The sequence below is a fragment of the Myiozetetes cayanensis genome, unplaced genomic scaffold (genome assembly GCF_022539395.1).
Source record: "Myiozetetes cayanensis isolate MyiCay16 unplaced genomic scaffold, myiCay2020 scf3, whole genome shotgun sequence".
NCBI classification, from domain to species: domain Eukaryota; kingdom Metazoa; phylum Chordata; class Aves; order Passeriformes; family Tyrannidae; genus Myiozetetes; species Myiozetetes cayanensis.
The window spans coordinates 22,270,400-22,282,742 of record NW_026087521.1 but is presented as its reverse complement, the minus strand read 5'-3'; the positions used below and the strand labels follow the sequence as shown (position 1 = coordinate 22,282,742).

The 12,343-nt window shown below is 34.6% G+C and overlaps 1 protein-coding gene across 2 annotated transcripts in view; it reads right to left on the bottom strand.

The window, feature by feature from the left end:
- Positions 1 to 12,343, bottom strand: part of CADPS2 (calcium dependent secretion activator 2) — a 299,634-nt gene that overhangs the window by 50,733 nt on the left and 236,558 nt on the right. For both annotated transcript variants that reach the window (XM_050324387.1, XM_050324385.1), the window contains exons 18-20: positions 10,895 to 10,998; positions 9,345 to 9,353; positions 7,152 to 7,308 (exon numbers count right to left, since the gene is read on the bottom strand). In XM_050324387.1, coding sequence (XP_050180344.1) covers positions 7,152 to 7,308; positions 9,345 to 9,353; positions 10,895 to 10,998 — 270 coding nt within the window. The remainder of the gene's footprint in view (positions 1 to 7,151; positions 7,309 to 9,344; positions 9,354 to 10,894; positions 10,999 to 12,343) is intronic.

Sequence of the window (12,343 nt, the reverse complement as noted above, 5' to 3'; positions counted from 1 at the left end):
CATAAAAGGTAAGTAAAGTGTTCCATGAGGATAGTGCAGTACATTTTAAAATGTCAGTGTAATGAAAACTAGCTACATGCCAAAGTCCTTTATCGAACCAGAACATCTTCTTAAAATTAATAATAATTATTAATTATAATTAATAATTAAATAATTGAAATAATAAATAATTATTAATAATACTAGCTGAATCAAAGCATTAGCAATTTCGTTCATTACTTACATATCACGACAGGACAACAACAAAAAACAAACAAAAAAGATAGTATTTGAATGTCATTCATAAACAGTAGAATTACCTACTTCACAGATGGGATTTACTACATGAAAAACTGTGAACACAATGCAAACTGAAGATGTTTAAAACCTGAAAATTAGTTTGCCACCACCACTGGTTGTCCCTGTATCCCCTGAAATGTTCTCTTAGCAAATCCTAATTCTTAGTACACTCTTATCCCATCAAGGGAATATATCAGTTTCATGTTTTGAATGTCTGTGTTCACCCAATAATCCAGTACTGCTCTTAGGACCTAAAACAATATTCCCATGTGCATATGGAAATCATACAGGCTGAGCCATAGTGAGAAATTTTCACAACTTTGGTAACCCTCATTTTCCTTCACTCATATTCTGTTGTTTTAAATTATTTTGTGGGTTTTTCCTCCTATGTATTCCCACATCCAGGCTTCTTGTTTGACTGAATGGTTACAAAACCACATTTTGAGAAGGCTTCCTCCTCTTCCTAAGAAGAAAAGCCTGAATCAAAGGGCTCAAAACCCTGGAAACCATATCAAAAAATTACAATCCTTCTTGTTCCGCTACAAATACAACTCCTTGTATAACATGTCAAAATAATTTTTAGAACTTCCAGAAACTCCTTTGCCTTCCATTCCTGAATAATGTCTGGTGCAAAGTGAACCTGGGAGAGATGGAGACTATGGGATAAACGTGCCATCAATTTCAGTTCCCTACTGCTATTTTTATTGCAAGGAAGTGCCTTTGTTGCTGAATGTCTAATGTTATTTTTTTTTCCTTTAATACAATGATCTGGAAGCAAGAACTATTTTCTTGAAAACATCTTGTAGAGTAATAGGAAATTATGTATCAATCAGTTTTACCTAAGGAAACAATATTATGCAATCAGCTCTCTCTGGCTTTGTGTAACTGCCTCTCTTGCCAAGAATTTTGAAACTTTCAGCTAATTTCAACCACATTAGACATAGGAGTAGAGATATCAGATATAGGAAGGTTCATGAAAACAGGCAGCTAGGTAGCAGACAGAGATTATTAGGGTTTCCACTGAGAAAAAGGCAGCAGCATAGGATCATCTCTTTATTAAACACTTGAGAATCCACCCTTGAGAGCACCTATGAGCCCATTACAAACATGATCCATTATTTACACTGCTCCTAGAACTACTTGTTAACTAGTTAGTTCTGGCTTAATTATTTGTATATCAGGAATTCAAAACAGTGTTATTTTTCTCTATTAATAGCTATTTTACGTATCTTAAAACTGCATCATCTGTGACCCACAGTAAATACGACTGAGGAGGATTTGGATATTAACAAAACGGTTATTAACATAACGGATATTAACATAACGGTTTCACAGGAAACAGCTGATGAACATCGCCTTTGAGAAACAAAAGGTGGCTGGTATCCATTTGCACATTAGGCTGATTTTTGAAGGCAACTTTGAGCTTAAAAATAACAATAAGAATACAATGTGTCAGTTAGGTCAATCTTGCTGCTTTAGAGCAAACCAGTGCAGGACTGTAATTAATCAGGCAATTACAATTACTTGAAGTGATAAGCTTGTAGTTTAGTGTTTTCTGAGCACACCACAGAAATGCTCTGCTACAAGCCCAGCTTTGGGAATTAATGAAGTAATGAAGCCTCATGGGCAAGAGAGTGACTCTTGTTATTCTAAAGTCAGAAGGAAATTTAAAGAAGTCATGGGCAATAAAAGATGTTCAACTTAAAAAGCTGAATCGTTTTTTAGCATCGTGACACCAGTCTTTACAGGGAAGTGAAACTTTCCAAAGCGATGGCAAGACTTATTGTCACTGCTCCTCCACAGGGATCCCTCTGTACGTGGGTACACTTACAAGAGCATTGTCTCAGATCAACAACTCTTTGAGCTTTCTCTTTTCCCAGGGTTCAGGACATGGCACCTCTGATTTGCCCATTTGGAGATCTCTATCAAGGATTAATGCAGGGCAGGGAAAGAACTCTGAGCACAGGATTAAGTGATATAGCTGAGTATCATCATAAGACTCATGGTACTCTACCCTATGATTAGAATTGATCTTGCCAAAAGGCACCACCTGTGCGTCAAAGCAGATGGGAAACAAGAGATCCTTGAGGAAATGCCACACTTCAAATCCCTCAACTACCACTTGTCTTCAAAGCTTAATTCTCCATTGTCTTGTCCATATAGACACCCCACACCCACTTCATATAAGCCACCTCACACAAGCAACAATAAAATGAAAGCCTATGCCAGGGCAAGATAATGCATAGGCAATAAAAAAAACACATTACAGGAACAAAAACAGATCCCCAAAGGAGAAACTCTTGAAATACTGAAGATGAAAGTTATTAAATTTTTGCATATTAGATAGCTGAAACACATTAAAATATGACGAGAAAATACTAGAGGTGAAAACTACAGTCTAATTATGCAGCACTGGAAGGAGGTTTCATCTGTAATAGTAGGAAAAGAATCTACTGTGTTTGTGTACAACAGAAGCTGTGGGGCTTCTTTTACTTTTACTTATACAGGCACATTTTAGTAGTTACCCTGGAGTCAGCATGTTATTCTGTCCTTAAGAGCTTCTGCAGAATCAAAGGAAAGGAAGAATGACATAGATTAACATGAGTCTCTTTTCCACTAACAAAATTAGCCCTTTGGCAGAGAGTCTATAATTATCCTGCTCTCCATAGGCTTCTCAGGAAGGCACCACTTGGATTTTCTGGCATATTTTAAAATCTAAAATGAAAATGAGTAAATTTCAAAAAGGAAATATCCTTGAGGGTCCACACTACATTTGTAGACACTAAAACTCAACCAATGACATGTGAAAAGAAAGTTTATATTTCCATTAATTTCCTGTTTATATTACTTTCTGCCTCCACAGAGAAGTTCTTAATCAGCTATTTAAATCAGCCCCTGGTGGTCTAGGGGGTAAAGGCGCCGCGCTATCACCGCGGAGACCCGGGTTCGATTCCCGGTCAGGGCCACTCCCGGGCAGGTGGGGCTCGTTAGCCCTTAAAGGCAACCCACCTACGTCCTAAGGACCTCGCTGCCACCGTCCAAGCTCGCTTGGCCCCGGCAGATGAACCTTAGGATTAAAGGGTGGGCTCAGTTCCGCGCACACTGTGTCTCACCTAAAAAATCCAATGCGCAGGCTGGAAGGTGGAAAGACCTTCCCCGGATCTTCGCTCGCGAAGACTGGCCATTATAAATTGTAGTGAAAATTGCAAGTGCATCAGCTTATATTGGAATTGTATTTTTACACATAAGACATACTTGAAAAGTGACTTTTAGAGGAAGCTTGTGGAAGCAAGCTGAAAATTTATTTCATCTTTACAAGACAGAGTGACATGAATTGGTTATTGCCCAATTTACCTTTGCCTGAGCAAACATTTTAAGTCCCCGATCTAAGAAAAGACTCCCACTACAGTTCATGAGAAGTGTAAGTTTGGAGGAAAGGTATTGGTGTGGGTATAAATTTTGCCCTGATTACATAAAATCCAAGTTGTTTTCTAACTCTAACCTGTAAGATAGGGGCTATGATGTTATACCTAAATTCTAGTACAAAAGAGGTGCAGAGGATGTAACAAAGCAGGAAGGTGATGATGCTGTCTTTGGTGTTGGTTGCCACTCTACTACTAGCAACAGCAGTAGTGGAAAAAACATATAAGAGAATTCAATTTGAAGTCAATAACCATAATAATGGCAATAGCATTGACAAGGCTAGCACTCAACATGCTGATTTTTCTAAATCAGCTTCATCAGACTGTCTACAGGTCATGGCTGAGCTACAGCAGGTGCGCAGACGTTCCACTGAGTAATACTTGATAGAAAATGAAGCTTATGAGTTAACTATAATACTACTAGTTTTGACTGATTTGTGCCAATGTAGTAATGCAATAATGCTGAGCAACAGCACAGTACATAGTGACACTTGGAGAGAAGGCTTGTCAAGGAAAGGAGTAGAATATTGAATATAGAGTTGAAAAACCTCTAAAATAAGCCATATAAACAGATACTTCATGTAACCAGGCATATGCCACTAAAAGATATCTCTGACACCATCTTAAATGAAAAGGAATTAGTACATGTCTGTCTACAGGCACTAAAAACATGATCAATCTAAATAATTAAAGAACTACAGAAAGTAAATTGCCCTCTAGAGCTGGCCCCTGCACAACATAGTTTACAAGGAATGTGGACAAAAAGTAAAATATTCATTACAGAAAATAAGACACAATCTTGGGACAACTATGTCCTTTCTCCCACCATGAATATCTAATTCTGGAAAAAATAATTTTGCTGTCTTAGAGAGATGTTGAGCACTGTTATCACTGTACAATCCGTGAAGCTTTACAACAGCCAGGCATAATTGTGTATTTACAACAGAAATTTTAGAGATCATTAAAATGTATACTATAAAAGAAGCTACATTAATTTTTTTCAAACCTTTACATTTTGAGAAATCACAACAAATTTATCTTCAATCTATTATTCATCTTTGCAGTGAATACCATTTTTTAAATCACTTTTTGTAGTTAGCTCTCACAAGAAAAACTGAAGTATTTTATAAGATGGGAAGATCATACTACTCCCTTCACTTTTTAAAGCAGTTCTTCAGTTAGACTCAACAGGAATGCAATCACTGATGAACCTTTTTCCTTGTGGAATAAGGTCAGAAAAAAATGAAGAATCTTAAGGTGACACAAAATGGAGTCCTTCATAATAGAAATGAGAAGCTTCAGTAAGGACTTCCCTATCCTCCCCTCTCTTAATTCATGAAAAGTTATACTCTGTATTGGAAAATATATCTTTTTCTTACTGTTAATCAAATATTGGCTTTGAAGTATTCGCCTTGAATCTTGTACAATGTTTTGTACATGATGTAAAATAATACATTCACTATTATTTGAATAGCCAAGACAATGCATTTTCATTATCTCACAGTCTTTGTCATATTATATTTTAGTGACATAGTTATAAAAATAGTCTTACATGTAAGTTTTCTTTAATGCTGTAAATGTAAGATGTTTTCTTTATTGTTAGGAGTTCTCTCATGTCAGGTTTACGTGAAAACTGATTCCTGCACTGAAGATTTAGAGCTCATTTAAAGCTCTTGAGATAGAATAACATACAGGCGTCAGTCCTCCAAATTTCACTGAAGATTAACCTAATATGCAATATGGTGACCTAACAGTTCTTCATTTGAAAGAAATCTGAAAAGTAATCTCTGATATAGCCAGAGAGTGAGAATAACCCAGTGGGATTTCCACCTCTTCATTTCCTAATGAGTTTTTTGATAATGAGAGGTGACTTTGCCAGTCACTCTGGGCTCTATTATGGCTAATTTACTCCACTTCACTCTCCTTGTTAATTATTAACACTAGCCTTTTTATCCTCATGAGACCACATTCCAGTTTTTCCCTTTTTACATTTTTTTTCCCTAAATATATCTTTATGAAAGTGATAGTTTTCAGGAAAAGATTTTCACTTAAAGCCAGAATTATTTATTTTACTTTAGAAGACTAAAATTGATTATATAAGCATGGGAAGCACTTTCTAATCGCTTTAATGCAGTTACAAGGTGAAAAGGCTGTTAATTAAAGAATAAGCACTGAAGTATGTTCCACTTGGGAATCAATTCTTGGTAGAATGGTCACTTGCCACTTGCTAACATATCCACTGATTAAAAGGTGACTAATTTCCATCGTTGCTTTCCAGTAGTTCTGGGGGAAAAAAAGTGTATAGTTTTCCAGATGGCTTTCACCCACCAGAAACTGTAATTTACTATATCTTTTACCATTAGGGAATTGTGGAAATTGGTATACAGGTGTGATATTTCATACAACAGTTGTTTCATATCCTCCAGTTAAAGTTTTACAATATGTATGATAATTGCTTCGACATGAAAGTTTTCATAAAATGTCTTTCTTAAGGCTTTTTTATTAATTTAGCATTATTATCCACTTAATCTTTTAAGGAAAGAAATATTAGTAGCCTATCAGGAATCTCTCTGGATGTGAGGACAATCCTTGTTTGCTTCTAACACTTCTCTCAGGTTGGAAATAAACCTGAAAGGAACACAAATGACACAATAATGTAGTTAAAACTGGTGTCGCAAATCCTTCTTGTAAGACTACTCCAAAGTACCTACACAGTTTTCAGAAACCAAATAATTGTTTTAAGCTCAAGTAACATCACAACTAGGGATATGCTTCCTAAACTGAAAACGTAAGATGGTAGGAAAGACACCTGAATATAGACTTCAGATTTGTAATCTGGATTTTAGATGACCAGACACCCACTTAAAGTAGTGTACAATACACTGTATAGTAGTCTAATTCTTCTGAGATCTGCACAAGATTGAACAATTCCTACAACCTTCTGAGCAGCCTTCTAAATTGAGATTAAATGACACCATCATGGCAATTTTAATAAGTTTCTGAAGATGTAGTTAGTTCAACACAGGATCCAAATGAAACATTTATTGTGTGTATCTTACTCCATTCATGCTAAGCCTACAATACCTTTATAGACAAAACTAATGTGTAATTAGTTTACATGAAGGCTTGGAAAGAAATAAAGACTATAACTTTATTTAATCAATATAGATTAAACACAAACTATCAATGCATCTTATACTACTTTTACATAATTGATTCAAAACTGTGTACTCTGTGAATACTAAATGGATATGGGACTGCCAGAATAAGGACTGAAATGGTACAAAATTAGAGAGAAACTTCCAAGAAATGGAGCACCAGGAAATGTATTATAAAAATAGACATTGTCACTTTTATTTTGACCATTCTATTATTTAGAAACACATTTCTAAAGTGTGGGCACATAAAAAAATATAATCCACAGAATACGTAAAAAAACTTAGAACTTACTGTCATTTCTGAGGGCATTATTCAGCAGCTGGAAAAGTGGGAAGCTGTCCCAGGAGTCCTGTGGCTGTGCCTCAAGTGCTGAATCCATATCAACAGAGTACAGAGACAAAAACTTCTCTGCATGCTCAGCCAACAATTCTGGCCACCAAGCAAATGCCTGCAAACATGACAAAACAGAATTACTAAACACAAGTCAAAGGAAAGAGATGTGTTTTATCTTTGGAAAAATATATCTGGGTATGTCATGCCATGTCATTTGCAGAGGAAGAATGGGCAAAGTGAAAAATGTGAAAATATTTTATAAAACCTTGCATGAAAAATGTAAGAAATCAAACAGGTTAGGCTGGGAAAGGTGATATAATCAGAACAAAAATATAACACTAAAAAACTAAAAAAAGGAGTATAAATACCAGAGAGCAAATAATTTGCCAGAGAGCAAATAAAAGCATGAAGGTTCCTCCTTGAAAGAATTACTGTATATGCTTCTTTTGTTTTCATTCAATTCTAAAGCTGGTAGTAATCAGATGATTTAATTTTTAAAATAAATTTTTATGAATATTTTTTGCATTCATTTAGTAATCAGAAGGAATGGTTTTAGTGTTAAATTTTACTCCCTGAAGTCTAAAAAACATTTTAACAGCTACAGAGTGCTTTTTAGTTCCTATTTTCGCCTTAAAGGTGTTGGCTTCTCTAAGAAAGGCATCCAGTTTTCCTTCTGCAAATGCTATAAGTACATCTTAAGAAGGTCACTAATGTCTATATTAATTTTCAGTAACTTAACATACTGTAATACACAGTTATCTCTGTGAAAAAAATTATATTCTTAAATAATACTAACTTTAAAGAAGAGATCTGTGAAAAATAGTGTCAGTAAGTAAAGCCAACTCCACATCAAAGACATGTAACAATTGTACCTGTTCACTGTCACATAAACCTAGGCTTTTAAAGGTCAGTATTGAAGCTGAGTATTGGATCAGGGGAAGCTGTATGATCCTGGAATTAAAGATGAAGGTGAAGCAAGTTTATGAAATGGGATGAATATCAAACACTGCTGAGAGTGTTTTGCTCAGAGTTTACAAAAATGTCTGACAGTGAGAAATGCCTACACACAGTGGGTAGGAAAATGTCATTGCTTCCAAACTTATGCCACTTGTTTTGAATACCTAATTTTGAATATTTCTGAGTTGCCACCACGGATATGTAGCTTGATCTACAAGTGCTGAGTCCCCACAACATCAAATAAAGTCACAGAAATTCTCACTTGCATTTCTGAAATGTAAGTCCTAGGTAATGTAGAATTATGTACTCGGGTCTGAAAGTCATCAAATAAAATACAACTTCTGTAAAGTGGTCTACAAGGATGCTTTTGCACCCTGGACTTTCTGATGACTGCCTGTGGTTCTTCCTGACATGGGGCAAATGGAGAAATGATGAATTGGCAAGAGGTTTTAAAGAAATGCTGAGCATCCTCTGCTATTACTGAAAAGTACTTTGTGTACTTTGTGTGTTGCAGTGTCAGTATTGAAGGATGATGATTGGCACCACAGTGAGGACAGATAAAGCTTCAAAAACTTTGACAGGAGTTTGAAATGGAGCCTTTTTCATCAAACTGGAAGAAGTTTCTTATTAATAAATCCTATATAAATGGGAGTTCATTAAAGCAAAAGACTTCTTATGCTAGAAAATAACTAAATGCAAAAAAACCCCAAAACATGGTGTACAGGCTTTGGCAGGTGACCCTGCCAGGCATAAAAAACTCCTTTCAGAAAACATTGCCAACTTTTCAAAGCAAAGCAAAACCAAAACTAGAAAATGAGTACATTTTCTCTCCATTTTCTTCCCCTTTGCAAATGACACTTTGAACCCAGACAGAAATTCTTCTGACTCTCTCAAGAGCTACCCATCATTACTTAGGCAGCAAGGAAGAAGAACAGAGAAAAAATGTTACAGAAGAGTCGTTATGGATAATATGAAAACAGGCTAAAAGCAATTAGCAATTGGTGACACACATTCTAGGAGAACAAAAACATTGACTGGATTAAAAGAAGAATGGAGTTCTTAGATTCTAGAGGACGCACAAGTGTGGCTATACAAAATCAGAAATCATCAAAACAGTTTATGACACATGTTCAACACACAGTTCCATGATAAAAACAGTGAAAAATAATGCTTAGTTCGTCAGAAATCACATACCTCTCTTCCCTTTGGGAATCCCCGAAATTTGTAAATGTTATGAATTAAAAAGAAGAAAAAAAATTCTAGTATTAAAAATGTGATATACTATTTTACAGATTCATCAACTCTACCATCACTGAACATTTCCTTAACATTATGATGTGAAGTAACCATAATTAAAATGCAGTTTTGAGTAGAGAATGTATAATTTTGTGATCTTTTTCACAGATATATTTTAATATTGAAATTCTGTATGCTCTATAAATGTTAGTGAAATTGAACATTTATTACATGAATGAAGGGGGAAATAGTCTTAAAATGATCGTTATTCTTTTCCAGCTATCTTAGACTAGATTGAAAACTTTTGCTGAATAGATTTTTCTGAAGGTACATGCAATATATGCCTTTCTGAAAAACACCACATTTCTGACTGCAAATAAGTAGCAAATAAATGAATCTTTGAACAGTGATGTTTAACCATGCATGTATGATTTGATCTGGGGGGAGGTTGTATTCTTTTCCATGGAAGTCTAATATTCTTAAAGTAATGCAAGTCCTCAAAAGACAAAGACAGCAATATATACATTTTATTAGTAATCATTATGGTGTAACACAGTGGCAGTGATAGTGTAGAACAGGATCTCCAGGGAATTAATTTCAAATCATCAAAACAGCTGTTTCTTCAGTATAAGATAAAACATCTATAACAAGTTCACACATGACAGATGTAAGCTAAAAACTAGATTCCATAGTGTGATATAAAACCAGATGTTTTGAATGATCATATTTTATAACTGTATCTTCTAAATCATGTTTATTCCTTTGCATATTTAAAAAAAATATTTATTGAGTTTTTGAGAACATTGTAAAAACAACTTCCTGAACCTTAGAAAACTGTATTTATGAATTAAATGTCTATAACATATAAAATTATGTGTATCTGGCCAAGTTTATTTTTGTAATTCCTTGATATAAAAGATGCCATAATTCTAAATATTGTAGCTTCTGCATCATGAAGAAAAAGACATGAGAGTAAGAAACATAAAATGGTTACATTTTATTTCTTCTCCCTTACAATGTTATTTTAAAAAGCACAAGTTTAAAAGTTCGTTTACAATCAACGGAAGAGCAGTGTGAATGCAATTATTATAACTATCATTATTTTTAGATCTGTAATCTAGATCTGTACAGCACGATGAAAACAAGTGTTCAGTTACATTTTCTTTCTATTTTGAATGACAGGTGAAAAGTTGGAAGGAACAACTGTATAAGGCTACGAATGTTTTCCAAACCATTTCACCACCTCCAGCACAAAGATGCTTTCTCTTTTTTATGCTCTTTAATTTTCATTTCTAAACCTAGAGTTCATTCAAGCGAATTCAAGTAACGTTTTATTTCACTTCACTTTTCATAAGCTTCAAGTCTCTTATTCCTCTGTAAATGTGAACTGCCTTAAACATATGTCAGAAAGTAAAGCTAAAATGTTTCTTGACACACTTGCTTCACATCAGGGGAGAAAAAATCTAGGAACAAACCATCCTCTACAGCAAATGCAGCTACAGCCTCACCTCTGAATGATGCTCTTCATTTTGCTGCAATACTTCGATACAGAGTTCCGCAAGGTGAAGAACCTCTTCCAGTTTTCTAGCAGGTGTTGCTTGGTTCATGGTCTCTATATGAATATAAAAAGCAAATCAAAATTGCTTTAGTTACAAATATGATTTATAGTAAGAGAAAATTATGTCAGAAACTAATAGGAATGGTGCAAAGTGACAATTGTCTCAACTATAAGCAATTTCAAGTGTTAAGGATAATCTTTTAATACACATAAACAGAGCTGAATGTCCAGATCACTATAAAGAGAAAATCCTTAACTCACAAAAGCATCACTGATCGTTGTAAACATTATCTATTTAATATGTGAGAAATAACAGGTGAATCGGTGATGCTCAACTTCTGCAATAAGGAAGTTCTTTTTCTCTCCAAGGTCATATATACAAAGACAGTAGACAGTAGAGACGATTTTTTTGTTATTGTCAGTACAATCTCATTCTTACCAGATGACTCATTACTGTCATCAGCAAGATTCATGTGTTTTGCAGCAGTCCAAAATTCCAAATATTTCATCTAAATAAGACATTCCATTTTAGGCATATTTAAAAATAGGAAAAGTGCAAACCACAATAATTTATACAACTAATTTCTAATAACTAATTATTCAAAGAACTAATTTTCCACTTGCTGTTCAGCAATGAATGAATCTGCATTCCTTTCAGTACCATAATGAAAAGTAGCATTATAAAATAAGGATGTTTTAACAAAATTGATACAAGCCTAATAAAAACTCCACATAAAAGAAGCATAAATGCAAAAGTTACATGACATGAGGGTCACTCATTCTACACAGTGGACTTCAAAAAGAAAGAAAACATCAAAGTAAACCAACTGTAACTAAAATTCTTACAGGGAAACTAAATACTGATTAGTTTACAATTAAAAAAAAATAATCATAGGACTAGACCCCAGAAAGAGTCATGGAAGATAAAGGAAGAGTCCAACTGAAATTTTTTACAATTGCTAAGAATTTTGCTAAGAATAAACTACGGAATGTATGGAAATGATGTACAATATAATCACATATAAACTATGGTCACATTAACCAGCTTTGCAGAGGATTTATGAAGCTGATAATAAAATGTCAGTGAGGGTCTCAGGAATCCTATTTTCTCAATTTTTGTGCATGTTCATGGATCACATGAATAGCAAGTGATATGAATACACATCCTCATACACAGAAAATTCTGCTGACATTTCTTTCCCACTCTGTATTCATCATGACATAAAACATTAGCAGATTAATTAAACAATTTACATAATTTCCTTGGTCTCAGTAAGAATATCAATTTGCATGCTATAAATATTTTTAACAGTTAACATTTCTGTCAGGTCAAAGAAACTTTCCAGACATTTTAAAGGCAGGTGATCTTGTCCGGTTCTTCAGCACTAACACACTGATG